General features: G+C 39.6%; 1 protein-coding gene across 1 annotated transcript in view; it reads right to left on the bottom strand.

Moving 5' to 3' along the window:
* LOC143272080 (uncharacterized) overlaps positions 1 to 19,645 on the bottom strand; it is a 35,449-nt gene extending 15,804 nt beyond the window's left edge. Inside the window, exons 1-10 of the mRNA XM_076565870.1 lie at positions 19,198 to 19,645; positions 15,472 to 15,586; positions 14,554 to 14,727; positions 13,736 to 13,842; positions 11,640 to 11,701; positions 9,142 to 9,178; positions 7,388 to 7,449; positions 4,303 to 4,336; positions 2,386 to 2,452; positions 694 to 780 (exon numbers count right to left, since the gene is read on the bottom strand). Of these exons, the coding sequence (XP_076421985.1) occupies positions 694 to 780; positions 2,386 to 2,452; positions 4,303 to 4,336; positions 7,388 to 7,449; positions 9,142 to 9,178; positions 11,640 to 11,701; positions 13,736 to 13,842; positions 14,554 to 14,727; positions 15,472 to 15,586; positions 19,198 to 19,454 (1,002 nt within the window). The 5' untranslated portion in view covers positions 19,455 to 19,645. The remainder of the gene's footprint in view (positions 1 to 693; positions 781 to 2,385; positions 2,453 to 4,302; positions 4,337 to 7,387; positions 7,450 to 9,141; positions 9,179 to 11,639; positions 11,702 to 13,735; positions 13,843 to 14,553; positions 14,728 to 15,471; positions 15,587 to 19,197) is intronic.
* Between the last annotated feature and the right edge of the window lie 1,322 nt (positions 19,646 to 20,967).

Raw genomic sequence — 20,967 nt, 5'->3', positions numbered from 1 at the left:
GGATGTCTGTGGGCAGCACACACACACAAGGTGCACAGAGAGAATGTATGCAAAACTTTAAAACACATAAAATAAATCAATTTAAAATATACAGGTATGTTGGGTACATTCATGTTGACATGAGCTACCCGAGTCTCCATTATTTATACTCTTCATTTCTATGAGATCTTCTCTTGGTGTTGCAAGATGCTCAACTTTTGATTTTTTTTTCTCCATAGTCTAATTTACTATCACTTACCCGTTAAAACAGTGATTTTCAACCTGTGGGTCAGACCCATTTGGTAATCATAGGACTCTTATTCACAGAGGTCATCTAAGACCTTCTGAAAATACAGATATTGACCTTATGAGACATAACCTTAGCAAAATTACACTTATGAAGTAGCAACGAAAATAATTTTATGGTGAGGGTCACCACAACATGAAGAACTGCATGAAATGGTCACAGCATTAGAAAGGATGAGAACTGCAGCCTTTGAAGGTCATTAGTTCGGGTGTTCCCAGAAGTGAGGGTTTAAAGGAGGTGAAGGACATGTTCCAGGCTGGGTTCTTCTTCTCTGACACTATTTGCAATAATGTAGACATAGGAACACAGAAGCATCATTCCTCTCACAAGCAAATATGTTAGTTTTCAAATTAGTGGGAATTACCACTAAGTATTTTTTTTTTTATTTTAAAGCTATCAGTTATTACCTCTCCCAGAGAAAGGAGGTTGACTTCAGTTTTAAACTTCTTTAATGCCCAGGTCTTGCTATCATCAGAAAGATGTTTTTCTGTTTTCTGCAATGGAAAGGTAGAGGATTAACTTTCTTGGTTTGGGTCTGAAATTAATTCTTTTGTTTTGGAGTGCACAATTTTGAAACTACTTTATTCCTTAGCAGGTACTGAAAATTGAAACATGGAAAGTAGAAACTCTCACTGAAAAGTGAAATATCTTCAAATATGCTCATGTATTTATAAATTACTACAACCTCATCAAGAACTAAAAGGTAGCCGGGCGGTCGTGGCTCACTCCTTTATTCCCAGCACTCGGGAGACAGAGCCAGTCCAATATCTGTGAGTTCGAGGTCAGCCTGGGCTACCAAGTGAGTTCCGGGTCAGCCTGGGCTACCAAGTGAGTTCCAGGAAAGGTGATAAGCTACACAGAGAAACCCTGTCTCAGAAAAACTAAGAAGAAAAAGAAAAAAAAAAAACCAAAACGTAATTATGCTAGCCTAGAGTAAGAGAAAATCATGAACTGAGAAACTTGGTCTTGCCCTGTTGCTGAGATTAAACTGAATTCCCTTGGTTTTAGAGTTTTTGATCTTATATGACATGATTATTAATTTTAATTTGGCCTCTTCCCTCAGTGTTTCTCTATCATGGTGGGGAGGCAAAAATACATGTTATTTTCCATTTAGAAATAAACTCTGATGTAATTACTAGTGTCTTCCATATCATAGTACCTAGGAAACTGCTTTTGTCCATTGATTGACATTCAAAAGCCATAAATATGCAACTTCTGATTCACACAAACCCTCACTCTAGTGCTCCTGGTACAAGCAAACAAGTTTCCTAACCTCCAGCAGCTCAAGGTGATGATGTCGCTTTAATATGAATAGATAAGTATCTAATTACAACCCTCCAGTATTTTAAATGTTTGCATGTGGCACAAAGAATGTAAGGTTATGTTGTTTTAAAACACAGAACAAAAAATCCGGAAGTTAGAGTGGTACTATATGGTAATTGAATCTTCCCTTCTACAACTGCTGGTAAGTGGGGCAAGGATTCCTATTATGTAACTAGGGGAAGTTGTCAACATACTCGTAGGGATTCAAATAGAAAACATGCTGTAATCTCTTCATAATGAAAAGTTTTGATGAGCCAATTACACGTGGCTAAATTTGCACTATTTCCTGCTAGTGTCAATACAGAAGCAAAGAGAGAAAGAGAGGAGAGGCTCTCATATGTGATCCTGAAGTAGGAGTGTCCATGGGAAGATAGAAGCTACCTGCCTTTATGCCAAAGGTAAAAGCACCTGGACGATTCCTAGATCACTGAAACAACTGGACCCATTAAAATGTATGCAGGTGTGTTACCACAGTCGTGTTTTCAAATCACTCTAAGGTGTATTTATTTCTGCACAACATCCTTGGTCAAACATGAAACATCTAATCCATGAGGACTGACCTTTGTCTTCTTATCACTGTCTTTCCAGTCCATTCCTTTATGGGGTCACCACTCCCTACCAGGACTTATTGCTCACTTACAATTTATCAAGTGATGGTTCACACCAACAAAATATTTTTCTCTGGCCATATTTTCATACAAAACTGAGGTAGGTAGACTACTGCTGCATTTTAACAACATTCATAAGAAAATGAATTTCACAAAGGATCACTTTACCATAGGAAGGGATGGAGTTCCATTATCCTCTGGGACAGGTGTGAGAGCATCACATTTTTCAGGGAGCCTTTAGGATAAAAACATGCAATAATGGGTGGATTTGGTCCTTTGACCGACTCTGTTGAAAGATTGGTTACCTGCATATTAAGCAACATTTTGCATTACGTATTTCAACATACAACCGAATTTTACAGTTTTTTGTTGCTTTTGTGAATTTCAACTTAACTCAATCTATAAAACATTCAGTAAAGACTCACTCTTAGTTCTATTTAAAAATCAAAATCAAAACAGTCAGTGGCCTGGTAGAGGCCTCAGTCAATAAGAGTGCTTGATGCCCACACATAACACACTGAGTTTGAATGATCATCAACCGCATAAAAAGCTGGACATGGACACATGCACTTGTAACCCAGTCTTTGGGTGGAAGAGACAGGGTATCATTTGGGCTTGTTGGCTGCTAGAGCTGCTCCAGGTTCAGTCAGAGACCTTATGTCAAGTGGGTAAGTGAGAGAATGACACAAGAAACCAATATCCTCCTCTTCTCTTCATGTCTGCACTCAGACATATGCAAAATGTACAACATACAATACACACACACACACACACACACACACACACACACACACACACACACACACACATCTGGAAACACTAGAGGGAGGATGGTGGTTTTTCCACACACGTTTTTCTGATGATTGCAGTAACTGATGACTTTCTTGTTGCTCAAAGCACTTAAAGCTCTTATTTCATTCTTCTTCTTCTACCCCTAAAGCACCATGGCCTCTTCTCTGTCAAGAAAATTTTTAGGCATTTTAGGCATATCATTGTGTGTCATGCTCTCTCCCAAGAAATTGGTTTGGTAGAATGTGAAGTATACTCTATCTTGAAGCACCCAGCTGCCAACCAATTCAGACTTCACTACATTTTTGGTGCTTCGAAATGCTTTTTGATAGTCCATTCACAAGCATATTATGAAACTGTGACAGGACTATTCTTATATTCTACAAGTGTTTCTGTTTAATGCTTAGTCTTTATGAGGCAGTGGAGAGCAACACTGTCCCCTCAGTTCTACTCCATCCACACTACACTGAAGATCTCCACGTTTCAGGGCTTATGGTTTATAAGTTCTGGGGCAACCACTTTTTTTTCCTACCTGACACATCCCTTGTCACCCCAGTTGTGGAACTCATTGAGGGGACTATTAACCTTCTGTACAGAAGCATATCCATAAGGCCACTCTGAGGCGATCTTCAGCAAAGCCTGGGAGAGTCTTGAACCTTGCCAGTTTACTCACACTCTCTCCAGCAGACAGCTCACCCAAATGTAACAGTGAACCAAATTAATGCCCTGCAAACTAATATTGTTACACATATGTGCATGGCATGTGATGTGCAGTGTATTTGTATGTATGTGTGATTTCAGGTACATACATGCCAGTGTGCTGGTGTGGTGACTGGAATACACACATGAGCGTTGACACTCACCTTCAACCTTATTTTTGTGACTGGGTCTCTCATTAACAAATCCAAACCCCAGGCTATTTATTCATGAAACTTCAGGGGATTCTCTGTCTCCACCTCCAATCTCACCATGAGCTCCCCAGGATTATAGATGCACACAAGACCATCAAGCCTCATGTGGATTCTGGGCATCCAAACTCCCATTCTCACATATGCACAGTAAGCACCTTATCCACTGAAACATTTCCCTAGCCATGGCTTATTAACAGCATTTCATACTGTATCAGAGGTATAATCAGTCATTTCAGTATGAGTGCTCCACAAATAATTATTCAGCTTTGATTAACAAAAAAATAAAGAAGCTGAAATTGTCTTACACAGAGGAAAACATGGTTACAGTTTCTGAATTTTATATTCTCTAATTACTCAGTGTATTTTAAAATGCAGACTCTCTTACCACAGTGAAGGTCTTTCTTTAACTCTTCCAGTAACTGCAAAAGAAAAAGGCAAAATATGGTAGAAGCAACTGCAGAAAATATGGGTATTAAATGTCAAGGCCAATATTTTATTACTACTTGACACCAATTCTGTATACCCTTTAAAGTGGATATTGATTGATAAACAATAAATACATGGAGAACTCTTAATTCCCACTTCCTTGTATATTCAAATACAGAAGATGAATTTATCACAAGTTACTACTTAAAATAAACTGTTGTGTGAAATTCCTTTGACCTTGAGTACTATCAGACAGAGAAACTGGCATCTTAACCAGAATCAACATCACAAACTGAAGTGTTAAAGGGATAGCACAGTGTTGCTGCTGCTGGATTAGTCTTTGGACTAGTGGTGCTAGGAGAACTGTTAGTGAGTACACACATCCTGTATAGAAGTGAAAAGAGATTTTTCAAGGATTCAGTTGAACTTGTTCCATTGAAGATGAAAATTCCAGACACAAGGAAGCTCAGTCTACAGTGACTGCTCTTTGCAGCACAGCAGAACATAAGAAACACAAACAGACCAAGGACAACGACCTTTGCAAAGAATTTCCAGCTGCCAGTGTGGCCAAATATATACACACAGAGGTCAGTGTGTATACTCTCCTCAACTGCTTCCGAGGAGGATGCTGAAGCCTCTGGGTTCCAGCTCTGGTCTCTTGCTCATGTTCAGTGCAAAGAAGTTCACTCTCAGCTGCTATCGCCTTCCATGGTAAGAGCCATTGGAAAGACTTCTGCAGTAGTTATGCACCTGGACTCTACCTCCAGGAAGAGAAGCATAGAAGAAACGTGGGGCCAGAGCACCAATTCCAAGGGAGTAGAACCTCACAGTCTCCCAGGAAAAATAGACGCCAGGAAATTATCAAAGTGAGAGGTGAAATTAATAAAATAGAAACTAAGAGAATAATACAAAAAATTAATGAAACAAAGAGTTGGTTCTTTGAGAAAATCAACAAGATAGACAAGCCCTTATCCAAACTAATCAAAAGACAGAGAGAGAGAATCCAAATCAACAAAATCAGAAATGAAAGGGGGGACATAACAACAGACATTGAGGAAATCCAGGGAATTATCAGGTCATATTTCAAAAACCTCTACTCCACAAAACTGCAAGACCTAAAAGAAATGAACAATTTTCTGGATAGGTACCACATACCTAAGTTAAAACAAGACCAGATAAACTATTTAAATAGTCCAATAACCCCTAAGGAAATAGAAACAGTCATTAAAAGTCTCCCGACCAAAAAAAAAGCCCAGGACCAGATGGTTTCAGAGCAGAATTCTACCAGATTTTCAAAGAAGAGTTAATTCCAATACTCTCTAAATTTTTCCACATAATAGAAACAGAAGGAACATTACCAAACTCCTTCTATGAGGAAACAATTTTATTTGTTTCCACATTTAAAACTTGTAGGAGTCAAGCTTTCACTCTATGCTAACAGTTTGCCCTCTACAAAGGAATAAAAACAATTCTTATTTCTTTTTTTCAGTTACAGTATGTAAAACTGGAGTGTAAACATCTTAGCATTGCCCATGGCTGAGGCAGAGCATTTGTCCCACCAACAAATGTGCTGAGATTGTGGCTCTATGGTAGAGCCTATGCTTGGCATGTGGGAGGCCTGCATCAACCCTCCTCACCACAAAGAAAATTCCAATGCTGAAATAATGAAGAAACTCACCCACATTACAATAATACTGACTCTTTTTACCTCACCACTTATGTGAAGAGGGTCATTCCGATTCCTCTACACTGTTCACTTGTTGCTGTGCTTTCCCAAGGCAAGGCAGGTGTGGAAGTGTCCATGGTGACAGTTGCTGAAAGCCCAAACCCTGTAGTGTTTCTCCCTCTTAGAATCTCATCCAGACTTGATGGACCAGTCAGTGCCGTCTACTACAGAACAGTGTTCTTTTCTCAGCCTCCCTCCCACTCTGGCAAATTTTTCTGGAAATTATGTCTTGTAGCATAAAAACCAAGAAGCAACATATACTACACTAACTGACAAAACTAAAGGGAAGAGGTGTTGGCAGTGTAGCCAATAGGGAGAGCACCAGCCTAGAATGCTTCTAATGGTAGTGTTGGATCCCCAGCACTGTGTCTAGAACTCAAAATCCATTCATGGTTTAAAAAGTTATTGATAAGCCTATTATTTCTTATGGCAAGGTATATTTACATTAAATGGAGGCAAATTAAAGATAAATATAAAACCATATGTGAATTGTCTAATATGTCTAAATTGAGAAATTATAGGAAGGAAAAAACCAGAAAAAGTTATAGTTAGTCCCAAAAAACTTAATGAAAGTAACTGAATACTGTATTTTTTGTTTTCTTTTTACATGATCACATTTTATTGACCCTGATGTATATAAAATATGTAACATAAATACAGTGTATTTATTTAAAAAAATGAAAGAAAAATCCATTTTATAACATGTCACATGACTGTCACATGACTATAGATAACACATACTGTGGACTAGGTTAAAAAACTTTATGTAACATAAATACAGTGTATTTATTATAAAAAAAATGAAAGAAAAATCCATTTTATAACATGTCACATGGCTGTCACATGACTATAGATAACACATACTGCGGACTAGGTTAGAAATCTTTTTTGTTTGTTTGTTTGTTTGTTTGTTTAAGACAGGGTATCTCTGTGTAGTTTTGGTGCCTGTCCTGGATCTCGCTCTGTAGACCAGGCTGGCCTTGAACTCACATAGATCCGCCTGGCTCTGCCTCCTGAGTGCTGGGATTAAAGGCTTGCGCCACCACTGCCCAGCTTAGAAACCTTTTTATTTATATAAAGATACTTCATGCATCAGAGACTCATGTAAAATAAACATGTTTCAGATGATATAATTTGAGATTTGAAATTTCTCATAAACTATTAGTTAAATAATTCTGAATTCCAAACCATTAAAGGCATGTTCAAAAAGGATATAACTACATTTATATCTCATATCCTTAGTTCCTTCTTTGAAAGAACAAAGCATTTTTTTTTGCAATTAGGGTAATAGCAGTGGATTATTCACCTTCAATCTTACCTGAATGGATTGGAACAGATGTCTTCAGTATTGATTTTAACGGTTGTGATGGTCTTTCTCCACTGTGGCATATTTTAAAAAGTGATATTTTAATATCCATATAAAAACATTTACCAAATTCTTTGAATTATTTGTTGCTTAATTTCCTAATATACATTGCATTTGAGATTTACCCACACCTTTTAATTTGTCTTTCAAGCGGTTAATTATTTGGTGACACTTTCCTTACAACTTAGTCTCATGTGAAAGAAAGGGAGAATTTAGTCCACAAAAATTAGCCCAATAAAAACACACATAGAGGCACACACACACACACACACACACACACACACACACACACACACACACGAAAGAAAACACTAGTTCCTCCCCAGCCCTTTTTTATGGCTGCAGTAACTCATGGTTTTATATTCATGTGCTCAGTGTAATTAGTGATTTCATTTGTCATGTCATTCTGTGCACTTAGAGTACCACAGCACCTTCTCTGTCACCATACTTTGTGGAATTTTCACTGACTGTGATGTTATCTCTCAAGAGGTTGGTTTGTGGACCACGGAATAGATTCCTTCTTCTGCTAGTTAATCTTACAAGCTACCATGGCCTTGGGTATATTCAAGCTGTTCCTTAGCAGCCCATTCATGAGTGAATCCTGAAACCACAATCTGCTGTTTCTATGCCAAACAAGCAATTCTATGAACTTACCAAGATAATAACATGAGCAAACAACAATAAAACTTACTGGATAATTTCAGGTTTTTTACTGTGGAACTGTTTAGAAGTCCCAGTAGAATGTAACATGTGGTTTTTGCAAGGTGTGTCTTTAAACAGTTGTAGCTACTGGAACATTATGAATCTGCACTTTGGACATTAGCTGTGACAATTGGGGATCTTTTAACTTGGAGTAAACAAGCTATTCAATAATGTGTAGGAAATGTTTTATTGATACATAGCCCCACTAAAGAAGATGACATAATTGCCCTCTAGTATGGAAGGAATCAATCAAAAGGAACAGAGAACTGGCTTGAAATACAACCTTTAAATGTCTGCAAAACCCAAGTGTCTGAGACAGCAGATCATCAACAGGAATGGGCTTTCAACTCTATGTTCATGTCCAACCGATAGGGAAGACAAAACCCCCTTTAGAGAGACATAAATAACAGTCATCTGTGGTGTGGCTCTCTACGTTGAGATCATCTCTTGAGATTCAGAGATTTCATTGCTGGGCACTCTGGAAGACGGAAGGCCTGGGGTCTTCCGCCGTCCGGGAAAGGGTGCTACACCTGACAAAAAGTGCCTCTGCACATGGAGATGGTGTCCAAAGAGGAAAGTAATTTGTGGGCTCCATGTAATACTTTCTGAAAACTCAGAATGATCCCCAATTCTGTAAGCTCTCAGAAAAGATAAAGGCCTCAAACTAGACCTCCTAATGAAGGTCTAGTTCAAAAGTTGATTTCAGAAAGGTTTTGAAAAGGTAAGGGGTATCAAATGGACATCAGTGTGTATGGATAACACAAGGAGCCTCATTTTCTAATACACAGAGTTGCTACTTGGGAAATGCTGGTTGAGTATAAACCTCATGGCCATATGAACTAAAAAGAACAACTTTTTAGTCTAAAATATAGTGATAATACTGTGGGTACTGTAACACAAAGCAAAAATTCAGTATATAAAATTGTGTCTATCTGAGAGTACATCCAAGAAATAACTTAGTTATTTTTGGATTTCCTTAGGATTAGTGTATTGTTAAACCTTACCTGCAAAGAGGCCGTGGGTCAGTATTATAATGTATTTCTAAAAATAAAAACAAAATGCATTTTATTTCAACTCTAGAAAAATATAGCATATAAAAATGATTAGACTCATTGTTAGCATCAATTTCTTCAAGACCAATCTAGAGATTATTCTAGAGAAAATATTCATCTCTAGGCAATTACTTCAGGTAGAATTCTTCCATTTTCTGTATATTTCACATCAAAGAAGACATAAATTCATCAAGCATAATACCTAAAAATAAACACCCATACACAACTGTGATGATCTTAATGAGCTCTCTCAGACTGATGGGGAGCAGCATCCTTACCAGTAAAAGTATCACCAATTGACTGTGTCACAAAATAGCTTCTTGGGGTTCTTGTTTGACTTTGGGCTAATGATACTAGAAAAAATGTCTAGACTGGGTGTGGTGGCACCCAACTTTAATCCCAGCATTTGAGAGGCAAAGGCAGGTGGATCCTTATGACTTCCAGGACCAGGACAGCCAGAATGTAATAGTGAGATTGTGTCTCAAAAATAAAACAACAAACAAAATAGAGAGCCAAAAAGGAAAAAATATCTATGAGCCTATACATACTTTTTCTTCAGGAAAACAAAGTATCTTGTTCAGCTTTTTAGTTGGAACTGTTCATGTTAGGATGCAAATTCCTACCACTAGGACTAGATGTTGGCTACTGTCCTTTGTATCATAATGAAACCTCACAGAAAGAAACAGAAGATGGACAAAGATCTTCAAGGAGCAGCATGAGTGAGGACAACATCCTTACTCTCCTCAACCCTCTGAGAGAAGAAGCTCCTCAGATCTAGTTGTGTTCTCAGCCTTATGTGCAGCTTCAAGGATGCCCATGAAAACATCCATCATCTCTCCTGAAAAGAATGATTTGAAAGATCCCTCCCTTGGTAGTAATGCATCCTGAGCTCTGCCTCAGGTGAGAGGGCAGCAGAGAAGCACCTGTGGGGCTGGAGCAGCAGATTCCGTGGGTCATCTTCTGACATGGAGTCATTGTGCATGTTTACATACATGAACTATGAACTCACTCATGCCCTCACTGTACACCTGCACTTTGCTTTTATTTTAATAAAACTTTCATTTTTTGGTCTTGTTTAAATTAAGAGAAACTTAGTGCATCTTCTTTGCATTCCCCATGACTTAGGAAGGGCATTTGTCCCACCAACTAGTGGGCTGCAATTGTGGCTCAGTAGTAAAGCCTATGCTTATCAGGCAGGAGCCCTCAGTCAGTCCTCACCACCACAAATGACAGGAAAGGCAAATTTCATACTAAAGTGATACAAAATGTTGCCTGCATTACAATAATATCGACTCTCTTCATCTTACCTCTAGAGAGAAGAAGGTCATTTGGATTCAGTACCTAGTGTGATTGTCAATTGCAAGTTAGGTATAAAAGACAGCATGAAACAGTTGCTGATGCACAAACTCAGCATAGTGCCCCTTCCATTGCAACAGAGTCTCTCTAGACTCCATGGAAGAGCAGCTAATTCTCTGAAATATAGAACAATGTCATTTTCTCAACTCTCTTTTTGTGTCTATTGTTTTTTTCTGGAAACCATGTGTTGCAGCAGGTAAGTGATGTATCATCTTACTCAGATCTATTTAACAAAAACTAAAGGGAAAAAGTACTAGAGGTAGAGTTAATAGGTAGGGTGCTTGCCTAGAATGCTCACAAAGCCTTGTGTTCAACCCCTACCACCCCAGAAAACTAAAACCATCAACCAACAAAACAAACAAAAAAGAAAAGAAAAGAAACAAAAGAAAAGAAAAGAAAGAAGGAAAGGGAAAGAAAAGAAAAACATGTCAGGATTGACAAGTTTTCCTAAAATGTATTACATTCACTATAGCACAACACTTCCATCCTAAAACAGGAGATTACTAAAAAAAAAAAAAAAAAAAAAAAAAAAAACAACAACAGGGGGTAGGTGAAAACTCTCTAAATCGAGAAAGAAATTGCAAAGAAATTTAAAAAGTCAGACGGTTTTAATTACATCATTAGGTCAGAAATTAATTAATGAAAGTGATTGATTATTGAAGTTTTGTTTGTGCACAATTGCATGTTAGTGGTACTGAACTATGGAACCGTGTGAGGTAGAAAACACAAGGCATTTTTTGTTATAAAAACAAAAGGAAAAGCCATATTTCCGACATTCCAATTTACTACAATGTGACATGGAGGACATGTGCCAGGTTCATAAGTTTTATTCTCATTTATCCAAAAACAGCACATGGATCAATATTAAAATCAAATAAGCAACGTTTTGACAATATATTTTCACAGTTAAAAGTACTGAGAAATAATTCCTTAATTCTCACTTTCCCAAATATTAGGAAATGAATATGAAAACCGTGTAAACGCATTTATACTTGATTTCCTTAACTCCTTTTGGGGAGCTAAAATCCTTACTCTTACTTATTTTATTCAGGGTTAACAGGACCAGATAGAGTAGTTCACTACACAAATCTTACCTTGATTGAACTTGACGCGCTTTTTCTTATTGTGTTTTGCCCTCTCTGAAGATGCGTGTTCACTGTGACATATGTTTAAAAGTGATCATTATTTTATTGTTTGTATGAAGAACACTTAGCATGTTTTCCAAATTCTTTATTTTTAAGTTCCTAAGATACCTTACATTAGATATTTACAAATAACATTTTATTTTTTGAAACAAGATCTCGCTCTGGAGCCCAGCTGACTTTACACCTACTATATGAACTATGTTGGCCTTGAAATAACAGAGATCTCTCTGTCTCCTGCCTCCCAAGTTGTGGAATTAAAGGCATGAGAAAACAGGCCTAGCCAAATGACTTTGAATTTATTCTTCAGCACTTGATTATGATTAGTTACTGCTGTCCTTCTACCTTTTCTCTTTTGCAAAAACTCGGGCCCCAATTAAATCACCACCACCACACAGGCATGCACACAGGGACAGGGAGAGGGGGTTCTTCCACATTCTTTGTTCTAATGGTGGCAGTAAGTAAGTATATTTTATAGTTCCATATGTACATGACCAGTTCAATTATTACTCCTAGTTCATCCCTCCTCTCCTGAACCTACAGCACACAGTCCCTTCTCTGTTCTCTGTAGCAGGAATCTTAACAGGCCTTAGTAATAAAATCAAACCTGAGGCCAGTTATTAGGGTGAAAGCTGGAAGATCAGAGAAGCAGAACAAACCACAGCCACCTCAACTTGCCAATTCCTCAGCTGATTCTTTTTCCTCAGACTGGAAGCCTCTGAGTCTTCATCCGAATGGATCTCAGCTGAACTGCTGCACAAAAGCCTGAAGCTTAACCAGCTAAAAGCTTCTAGTTTCTGGTCCTCACGCCTTATATACCTTTCTGCTTTCTGCCATCACTCCTTGGGATTAAAGGCTCACTTTCTGGGATTAAAGGCGTGAGTCACCATGCTTGGCTGTATCCTTGAACACATGGATTTCTGCCTCTAGAATGCTAGGATTAAAGACGTGGGCTACCACTGCCTATCCTCTATGTTTAATGTTGTGGCTGTTCTCTTCTCTGACCCCAGATAAGTTTATTAGTGGGCACAATATTTTCGGGAATACAATACCACCACAGTTCTCCCAAGAGATGGATTTGGTGGAACAGGACAGCAACTCTTGCCTTTACTCTCACAAGCCAACATATGGTTGACAGGTTATAGGTGGCCTTGTATTTGTTGTTGTTGTTACCTGTGTGCTAGTAGGTGCCAAATCATCACCAAATGTTGCCGTGTAATGTAAAGTCACAGCCTGTTTCAAAACTCATGGGAGGGGAGCACAGTCTCTCTGTCTCCTTTCCTTCCTGGCTAAGGCTAAGATCTAGGTACCTGGGGTTTTTAGTTCGTGAACTCTGATGCAATAGCTGTGCTTTTCTTGCGTCCATGTTGGGCTCACCCAGTTGTGTGAACCTTCTCTACAGAAACATGTCCAAAGGTACTGCTGATGGGATCCCCAGCAGAGCCAACCTTGATTCTTATTTCTTTATACTCATTGTGGACAACTGTCCCTAACCATGACTGCTGTTTCAGGAGTGTGGGTTCACAGATTCACATCTGACCAACACAGTTTCAAGACATTTCAGACAGGACAAAAAAAATGAATGGAATGGGGTAATAGCATCTAACTGTCATGATTGTTCAAAAGCCATTTAAAGCAGAGTGAGTGATCAAAGAGACAACATGATTTTCAAAAACTATGTTAAACAAACATTTTAAAGGAAAATATATAAGAAACAATGAAAATACTAAAATGATGACAAATTTCACTGTTAAAAATAATTAAAGGTGAAACTTTTCAAAGTAAACATTAATGTGGTTTCCTTAACTAATAGAAAATCACCAATCAAATCAGATTTTGAATGATGAACTGTTGTTTTTAAATGGGAAGCTGAGCCCTGATGCACACTCTTCTTTTGTTTCAGTTGGAACAGTCCCTTTTTCTAGCTCCCACTCACTATGTGCCTCTGAGTTGAAGCCAATCTTCCTCCTATCACTTTAGTATTCCTTACTTAAAGAATTGTCACTCTCAAGAACAGGACTAAGATTGTAAACAAGAAGAAACATTACCTATATGACTGAACCTCCAAAGGTTCATTTGCTCCATTCAGTATTAAGAATTGTGCCATTTCCTCTTGTTGTTCAAATAATGCTATTTTCAATGGTGTCAAGCCATACTGTAAAAAAAAAATTACACTTTATAAATCAACATGCTTCTCAACTGAAAATTTATCACAGATTCTGCAAACAATCAGTCACAAAAAACAGATTTTCCTTCATCCCTTGCTGCACATTGACACACACACACACCGCTAGCCTCTTCCTGTTGACACACCATTGCCCTGTCCAACACTGCCTGTGAGTACCCCTCTTTCCAGAACTCTCCACAAACACTCACTGGTTCCAAGATTCTTAGCTCCATGGAGATGTGACTCCATTGCCCCAACCCCATCATGTGGCATCTAGGTTTGGAGTGCCTTTGTTCAATGAGTGATACAAGTGGCCTCTCTGGAGCACTTGGTTAATCTGTTTTTCCAAATTATTTCTTCCCTAAACTGAGAATTACTATCTGTTTATTCTACAGACATTTTCTTTAAAATTAATTTATTTTTAGTGTGTGTGTGTGTGTGTGTGTGTGTGTGTGTGTGTAGTATGTGTGGGCCCAAATCCTTTATCTGTTTAAAGGATTTTAAAATTAAGCCCTATTCTAAAACAAAATAGGCTGTGCTGTGCTCCTTTAAACTACGTATAAAAATATAAAAAACATATTTGGAGAAATGTTTTACTCTGAACAGATTCATTGACACTGCTTGAGCTTTGGCATGTGATCGGTGAATCTGAGTGTCATTGCTCGAAGCATACTGGGGATGTCGTTGAATGATGTTTACCTCGGTTTTTGCTTCTATGTCTGACTTGAAATCCAAAAGTGTTCTTACAGTTGACTTGTTGCCCCTTGAAACAGCGTGGTGCAGGGCTGTGTTCCCATTGGAATCACGCAGGTGGGGATCTGCACCCTCAAAGAGTAATATGGACATACACTCCACGTTGTCCCTCTGTGTGGCCTGTGGGTATTGTATAAAGAAAGAGATATTCAGTTCAAGAAAGTCAAGATAGATATTTCTAAAATTTCATTGAATATTAACCCTTAGATCAGACAAATTGCTTAGGTTATGCATATTATCCCTCTGTTTTTGAGACAGGTCTTCTTAAGAACGCCAGGCTTGCCTAAACTCATAATCTCCCCACCAAAGTTTTTCAAGTGGTAGAATTTCAGGGCTATGCCACAACACCTAGATATTGAAGTATCTCATTAGTACTAGTTGGTTATTGTTGTAGTGAGGGTGGTTGCTTGTTCATTTGTTTTGCTAACTTGACACAGTCTGAAGACTCCTGGAAAGACGGATCCTTGTTTGAGGAATTACCTCTATCAGATTGGACTGTGGGAAAGTCTGTGGAACATTTTCTTGATTGAGGCTCATGTGGGAGGGTACATCTTCCTATAGGTGGTGGCACAACTGGGCAGGTAGTCCAGAGTAGTATAAGAAAGCTGAGCAAGCCTTGGAAAAAGCCATGGAAAAGCAGCATTCCCCCCATGATCTCTGTTTCTGTTCCTGCCTCTGGTTCCTGATTTGAGCTCCTGCCCTGCTTTCCCTTCATGATGGACTGGACTTTGATGTGGAATTGTAGGCCAAATAAACATTTCCTCTTCCAAGTTGGTTTTGGTCAGTGTTTTATCACAGCAACAAAAAAACAAACAAGAACAAGATCTAATCCAATTTATACCCAAACTGCTGTCCTATAGCTACCTTAATCAAAGGTGTGCAGCCTTCATCATCCCGGACATCTATTAAGGCCTTTTTGCTTAACAGCAGTTTTACCACGTCTGGGTGGTTGTGGGCACACGCGTAATGGAGTGACGTCCTACAAATTGAGAGGACATTTTAGGAAATTACAGATTATCATAGAAGGCACATTCAACTCTAAATACTAGATAGCAAACTTCATTTCCTTCTAATGTAAGAGAAGTAACTGGGATTTTATTATGTACTTATTTTTCCACTCAAGTGTTCATTTGATATGCTAGGGATACAGTGCATGGCCGTCCCATTTCAGGTAAGTGCTCTAGCACAAGTTTCACCCTTCCTCAGAGTAGCCCGTCTGCATAACAGAACACCCAATAGATTTAACTCAGCTTGGATTTAAATCCTACTCTAATTGCTGTTATAAACTAGGTATATATTATTAGTATCCAGCAGGTAGGATTGCAGGCCAGTGCCGCTGTGCCTATCATGCTCTTTATTTCACATTTTAGCATCACTGACATCTCTACCACTTACAATTCATGATACTTTATGACTATAATTGGCAATATTATGTTATATATTAGGCTTTCTATGTGCTCCATAACTCAATTTCCCCATTCACAGGATAGAGGTTCAACACTGTAGCTATCTTACATCGTGCTACTGTGATGCTTCAATTCATGTCTTCAAGAGGATGGACAGGTGCTTCTAGCACCTGACAGTCAGTGTTTGGCGGATACAATAATGATTAGTCTTCCTACTGATAACAAACACAATATTTCAATGAAGAGAAATAACAGAATTCTACTTAATGTGCAGACACAAAATTTTTTTATTCAAATATATTTCCAAATTTTAAAACTATATTCCCCAAGATGACCTTGAACTTGGTAATTCTCCCAGTAGGTAGGATTGCAGGTCAGTGCCACTGTGCCGACCTTACTCTTTATTTTACATTTTAGCATCGCTAAAATCTATGCCATGATATTTTATGACTATAATTGGCAATATTTTTAACTTTGATACTATACAACATAAAAGCTTATCATGTAGTTCACTGTGCCTTACATTAAATGAAATATGATACGATCTACAGGCCCATGGGTGGCGCACGCCAGTAGGATTTGCTAAAGGAGGCAGAGGCAGGAGGATCCAAGTAACAGCACCAAATGAAAGGATCAATGGCACTGGTGGTGCAGCTGATTACCAGTGGAAAAGTCACAAGCCAGGGCCACAACTACCAGAGTTACAGAGAGCTTTATTGGAAGGAGGAAGGGGATAGGAAAGAGGATAGCCAGGTCTAGAGGGGGAGAGAGAGAGAGAGAGAGAGAGAGAGAGAGAGAGAGAGAGAGAGAGAGAGAGAGAGAGAGAGATGGCAGGAGGAGAGTGGAGAACAGAGCGAGAGCAAAGAAGCAGCATGGGGTCTACATCTGGCGTTTTAAGGCATGCACATAGTCGCCAATGTCTCGACGACATAAGACACAAGACCCCAAGCTGCACATGTAGAGGAGTGAGGGCAGGATGCTAACAACAATATTTTTAACTTTGCTACTATACAAAATAAAAGGTTATCATGCATTCCACTGTAGCTTACATTAAGGGAAATATGATACAATCTACAGACCCATGGCAATTCTACAGGCCACTTGTATCTATGTAAATTTTAGCACTTAAGACTATGAAAGCCGGGCGGTGGTGGCGCACGCCTTTAATCCCAGCACTCGGGAGGCAGAGCCAGGCAGATCTCTGTGAGTTCGAGGCCAGCCTGGGCTACCAAGTGAGTCCCAGGAAAGGCGCAAAGCTACACAGAGAAACCCTGTCTCGAAAAATAAAAAAAAAAAGACTATGAAAGGCAAACAGGTTTAAAATAGCAGTAACAACAAACAAAAATCTAAATCCTCAGTTATCAGTACTTTGAATTTTTTTTTCATTTCTCAATACCCAAAAGTAATATTTCTATATTGCTGCCAACAGGGACACAGCCTAGTCTTCAGAAAATAGAGTGCCCATGATAATTCAGACACCAAATGGTAGCAAAGCAGGCCATTGTGCTTTGCCTTGCACCCCCAGTGTGTCCATGGACTCACACCAAAATTGGGCAAATGTCTCTATAAGGAGATAACCCATTGCATCATAGCTCCCTTGCTTTGATTTTCAAAAAGCTTTAAACCAAAAGAAACTAGAGATTCAAATGAGCATGGTTCATTGTATTCAATATTTAAATTTATAGAATGTAAGGAAAGCTAACTGGGCAGAGAAACAAAGATTTTAAGAATGAGAGAATCTTGAGATGTAGTAGAATGTGTTTTCTGTATAGTAGATAATAACTAAGTTCCATGTGGGGAATAAATGGATTGACAGAATGGACAAATACAGTTGAAAATTCAATGTTTTTAAAGAATGCGTTTGTTAAGCAAAGAATACTTTGAAAATACACTTTATTTTCATTATTTGTAGAAAGCTCTCATTTAGAAGACTAAATAACCACTCAGAACTACAGAAATTATCAAGAAGCATATGCGCTATGGCTATGGAAATTCTACTGTTGAGTGTCATTGGTTCCCCTTTAGAACACAGTGTGAAATAAGAAATAGGAAAGAAGGGCTGGGGTGGCTGGAAGAGCTCAGTTGGTAAAGCACTTGCCATGCAAGCCTGAGGGCCTGAGTTCAGAACCCCCAGCACCTTGACAATCTAGTAGAGATTTGGGTGAGAGAAACAGCCTCAAAAAATGAGGTGTAGGGACCACAAGGTGGTTCATCAGGTGGTGGGACCTGCCAGCAGACATGATGGCCTGGGTTCAACCCCCAGAACCCACAATATGGCAGAACACACAACTCTCAAATATAGCTTTCTTCTGACCTTCATACACTTACCTGCAGATATGTGGGGTACATGTGCACACACACACACACACACACACACACACACACACACCTACAATTTTTTAATAAGGTGAAAAGCAATTGAGGAAGATAATGTCAACCTGTAGCCTTCACATATATATAAACACACACACACACACACACACACACACACACACACACATACACACACACCATGTACACAAATGGTAAAAATGTCCTTATAAGATCCCTCAGCAAACATGGGTCCCAATGATGTAAGATTTCTTGGTGATTCTTTCTTTGGCTCAAAGTTGACATTTTATGTGAAAATTTATCTCATGTTACCATTTTCTGTGTTGTATATAACATAGTACTAAAAACATAGACATTAACGGCTGGAGAGATGGCTTGGTGTTTACAAGCTCCAGTTTCACCTGTAGAGGACCTGAGTTAGATTTCTAGCACCCACGGCTGTCGGTAACTCCAGTTCCAGGAGACCCAACACCTTCTGATGCACGTAGTGCTTTGGAAATACATGCAGGCAAAAAGATTATATACATAAATCTAAAACAAATTTAAATATACACATAAAAATAAAATGTATGTAGTTTCATTAGCTAAATCGCTTTAAAGCGCCCAATAAAGTGCTCTAAAAGAGACAATGTAAAAGGATTTGTAAATTAACTGAAATTCTTTCTTTTGCTTCTCTTAAAGAAGGCCTGTGCTGTCCTTCCAAGGTGTGCTGGTCCCAGATGCCTAGAAGCCTAAAGCAGGCACAAACCCCACTGGGCTCAGTCCTGGAAGGTGTGTTTCTCCTTAGTTGGCCCTGACTGTCGCCAACACTTCCTGTCCCTCCTGGCCCTTTCTCTTCCCCGGGCCCCATTACCTGCGCCTTGTGTCCTGTTCATTCACATAGTGTTGGTGGCAGTCGATAAATCGCTCTATTGATGTCACGTCCCCCACGCTGGCCGCCCTTTGGAGTTCCCCGACAGGGTCGTACCCGATGGAGTAGAGGGTAAATTTCGGTTGTCGTTTCCGACACGAGCACCCATGACCCAGGCATGAGGGCCACAGGCGGCTGTACCAGCGAGCCCTCTTTGGGGCTTGAATAGCAGGGGCATCGTAGTCTATGTCCTCCTGCATGTTGAGCCTTAAGGCTCCGCAGGCCCTCCCCGCCCTCCCTGCCCTACCCGCCCTCCCCTTTAGCCACCCACTCCCTCCCAAACCCTAAAGTAAAAAATAGAACACTGGTACACTAAAAATTTGAAATTCGGTTAAAGTCTCGCCACTGACACACAGGACCGTCCTGCTAGCGCAGGTCCTCGGTTCAGTGTGAGCAAAACTCTGCTTCACCCTTAGCAACACAGCTGCCCTGGCATTGTGATGTGCTGTGAGCACACAATGGTGCTCAGCAGCTGTGAACCGTGAGCGCGTGCTCCGCCCATGCCCATGTCAGACTCCAGTGGCAAAAGCCTACCATGCCCAGCCCCTGTGCAAAGCACTGTCAAACGGAATTTTGGGGTAGAGCTACCTGCAGGGCCTCCATAGCAAAACACTGGGGAATGGGTTGGGTCCTTACAGTCCTGCAGCCATGAGAAAATACCTCCCTAAGACTGGCCTGATGGAGCTAGAAAAAAATTCATCCTGATGGGGCCAAGCCAGACCCAAAAAGACAAATATTGTTTTTTTTTTCTTTTTCTTTTTCTTTTTTTTTTTTTTTTGTCTTTCGAGACAGGGTTTCTCTGTGTAGCTTTCATCATTTCCTAGAACTCACTCTGTAGCACAGGCTGGCCTCAAACTCACAAAGATCTGCTTGCCTCTGACTCCCCAGTGCTGGAATTAAAGGCATGTGCCACCACTGCCCGGCTTGGTTTGTTTGTTTGTTTGTTTGTTTGTTTGTTTGTTTTTGTTTTGTTTTCTTTAAAGGTTCTGCAATGGGAACTACAATCTGAATAACCACAGATGTTTGGTACCTGGTAAAGGACCAGAAGGGAGGAGAGTATCTCTCAAGGAAGGGGAAAGTGTATAGTGTTATGAAGATATAAATGAACACTAGATTAGAAGGATTTAATGAGAGAAGGATGGGATAGAAAGGTAAAGGAGAAATATGGGCAGGGACAGTCAACACTGCAAACCCTTTGAATAACTATATGGAAACTGACTACCCCAGAAGCTTACCATACATATGTGAAAGGGATCTAAACGGGCTCAAAACATAACAGGTTTGACAAGGCTCCAATTAGACATCTTATGCCACCATCTTAAACCTCCTGTGCCAGGAACAGGGTACAGCCTCTTGAGTCCCTAACCAAAGGGACCCACAGAATCCCCAAATAGCACAGGCTATTTCCAAGGCTGTTGGGGGCTCTGCAAAGCTGATGTTAAGGTCTTGTTTCTGAAGGTAACATTTCTATCATTGAACACTGAGAAGTTGAACTGATGTCTAACTAAATTCTTCACCCACTAACCAGAGTTCATGGTACTGGAAGGCAGTTTGTGCACTACTGGAGGAGAAAGGTAATCCTCAATATCTCTCAGCTACAAACCACGTGACCCACAACAGCACCCACATGGAAGCTCACAACCATCTGTAAATGCAGTTCTAGGGGATCCAGCACCCTCTTGTATCTTCACAGGCACCAGACATGCACACAGT

This window comes from Peromyscus maniculatus, chromosome 1 (assembly GCF_049852395.1).
Source record: "Peromyscus maniculatus bairdii isolate BWxNUB_F1_BW_parent chromosome 1, HU_Pman_BW_mat_3.1, whole genome shotgun sequence".
NCBI classification, from domain to species: Eukaryota; Metazoa; Chordata; class Mammalia; order Rodentia; family Cricetidae; genus Peromyscus; species Peromyscus maniculatus.
The sequence above is the reverse complement of the archived record's forward strand: the minus strand, read 5'-3'. Positions and strand labels throughout refer to the sequence as shown.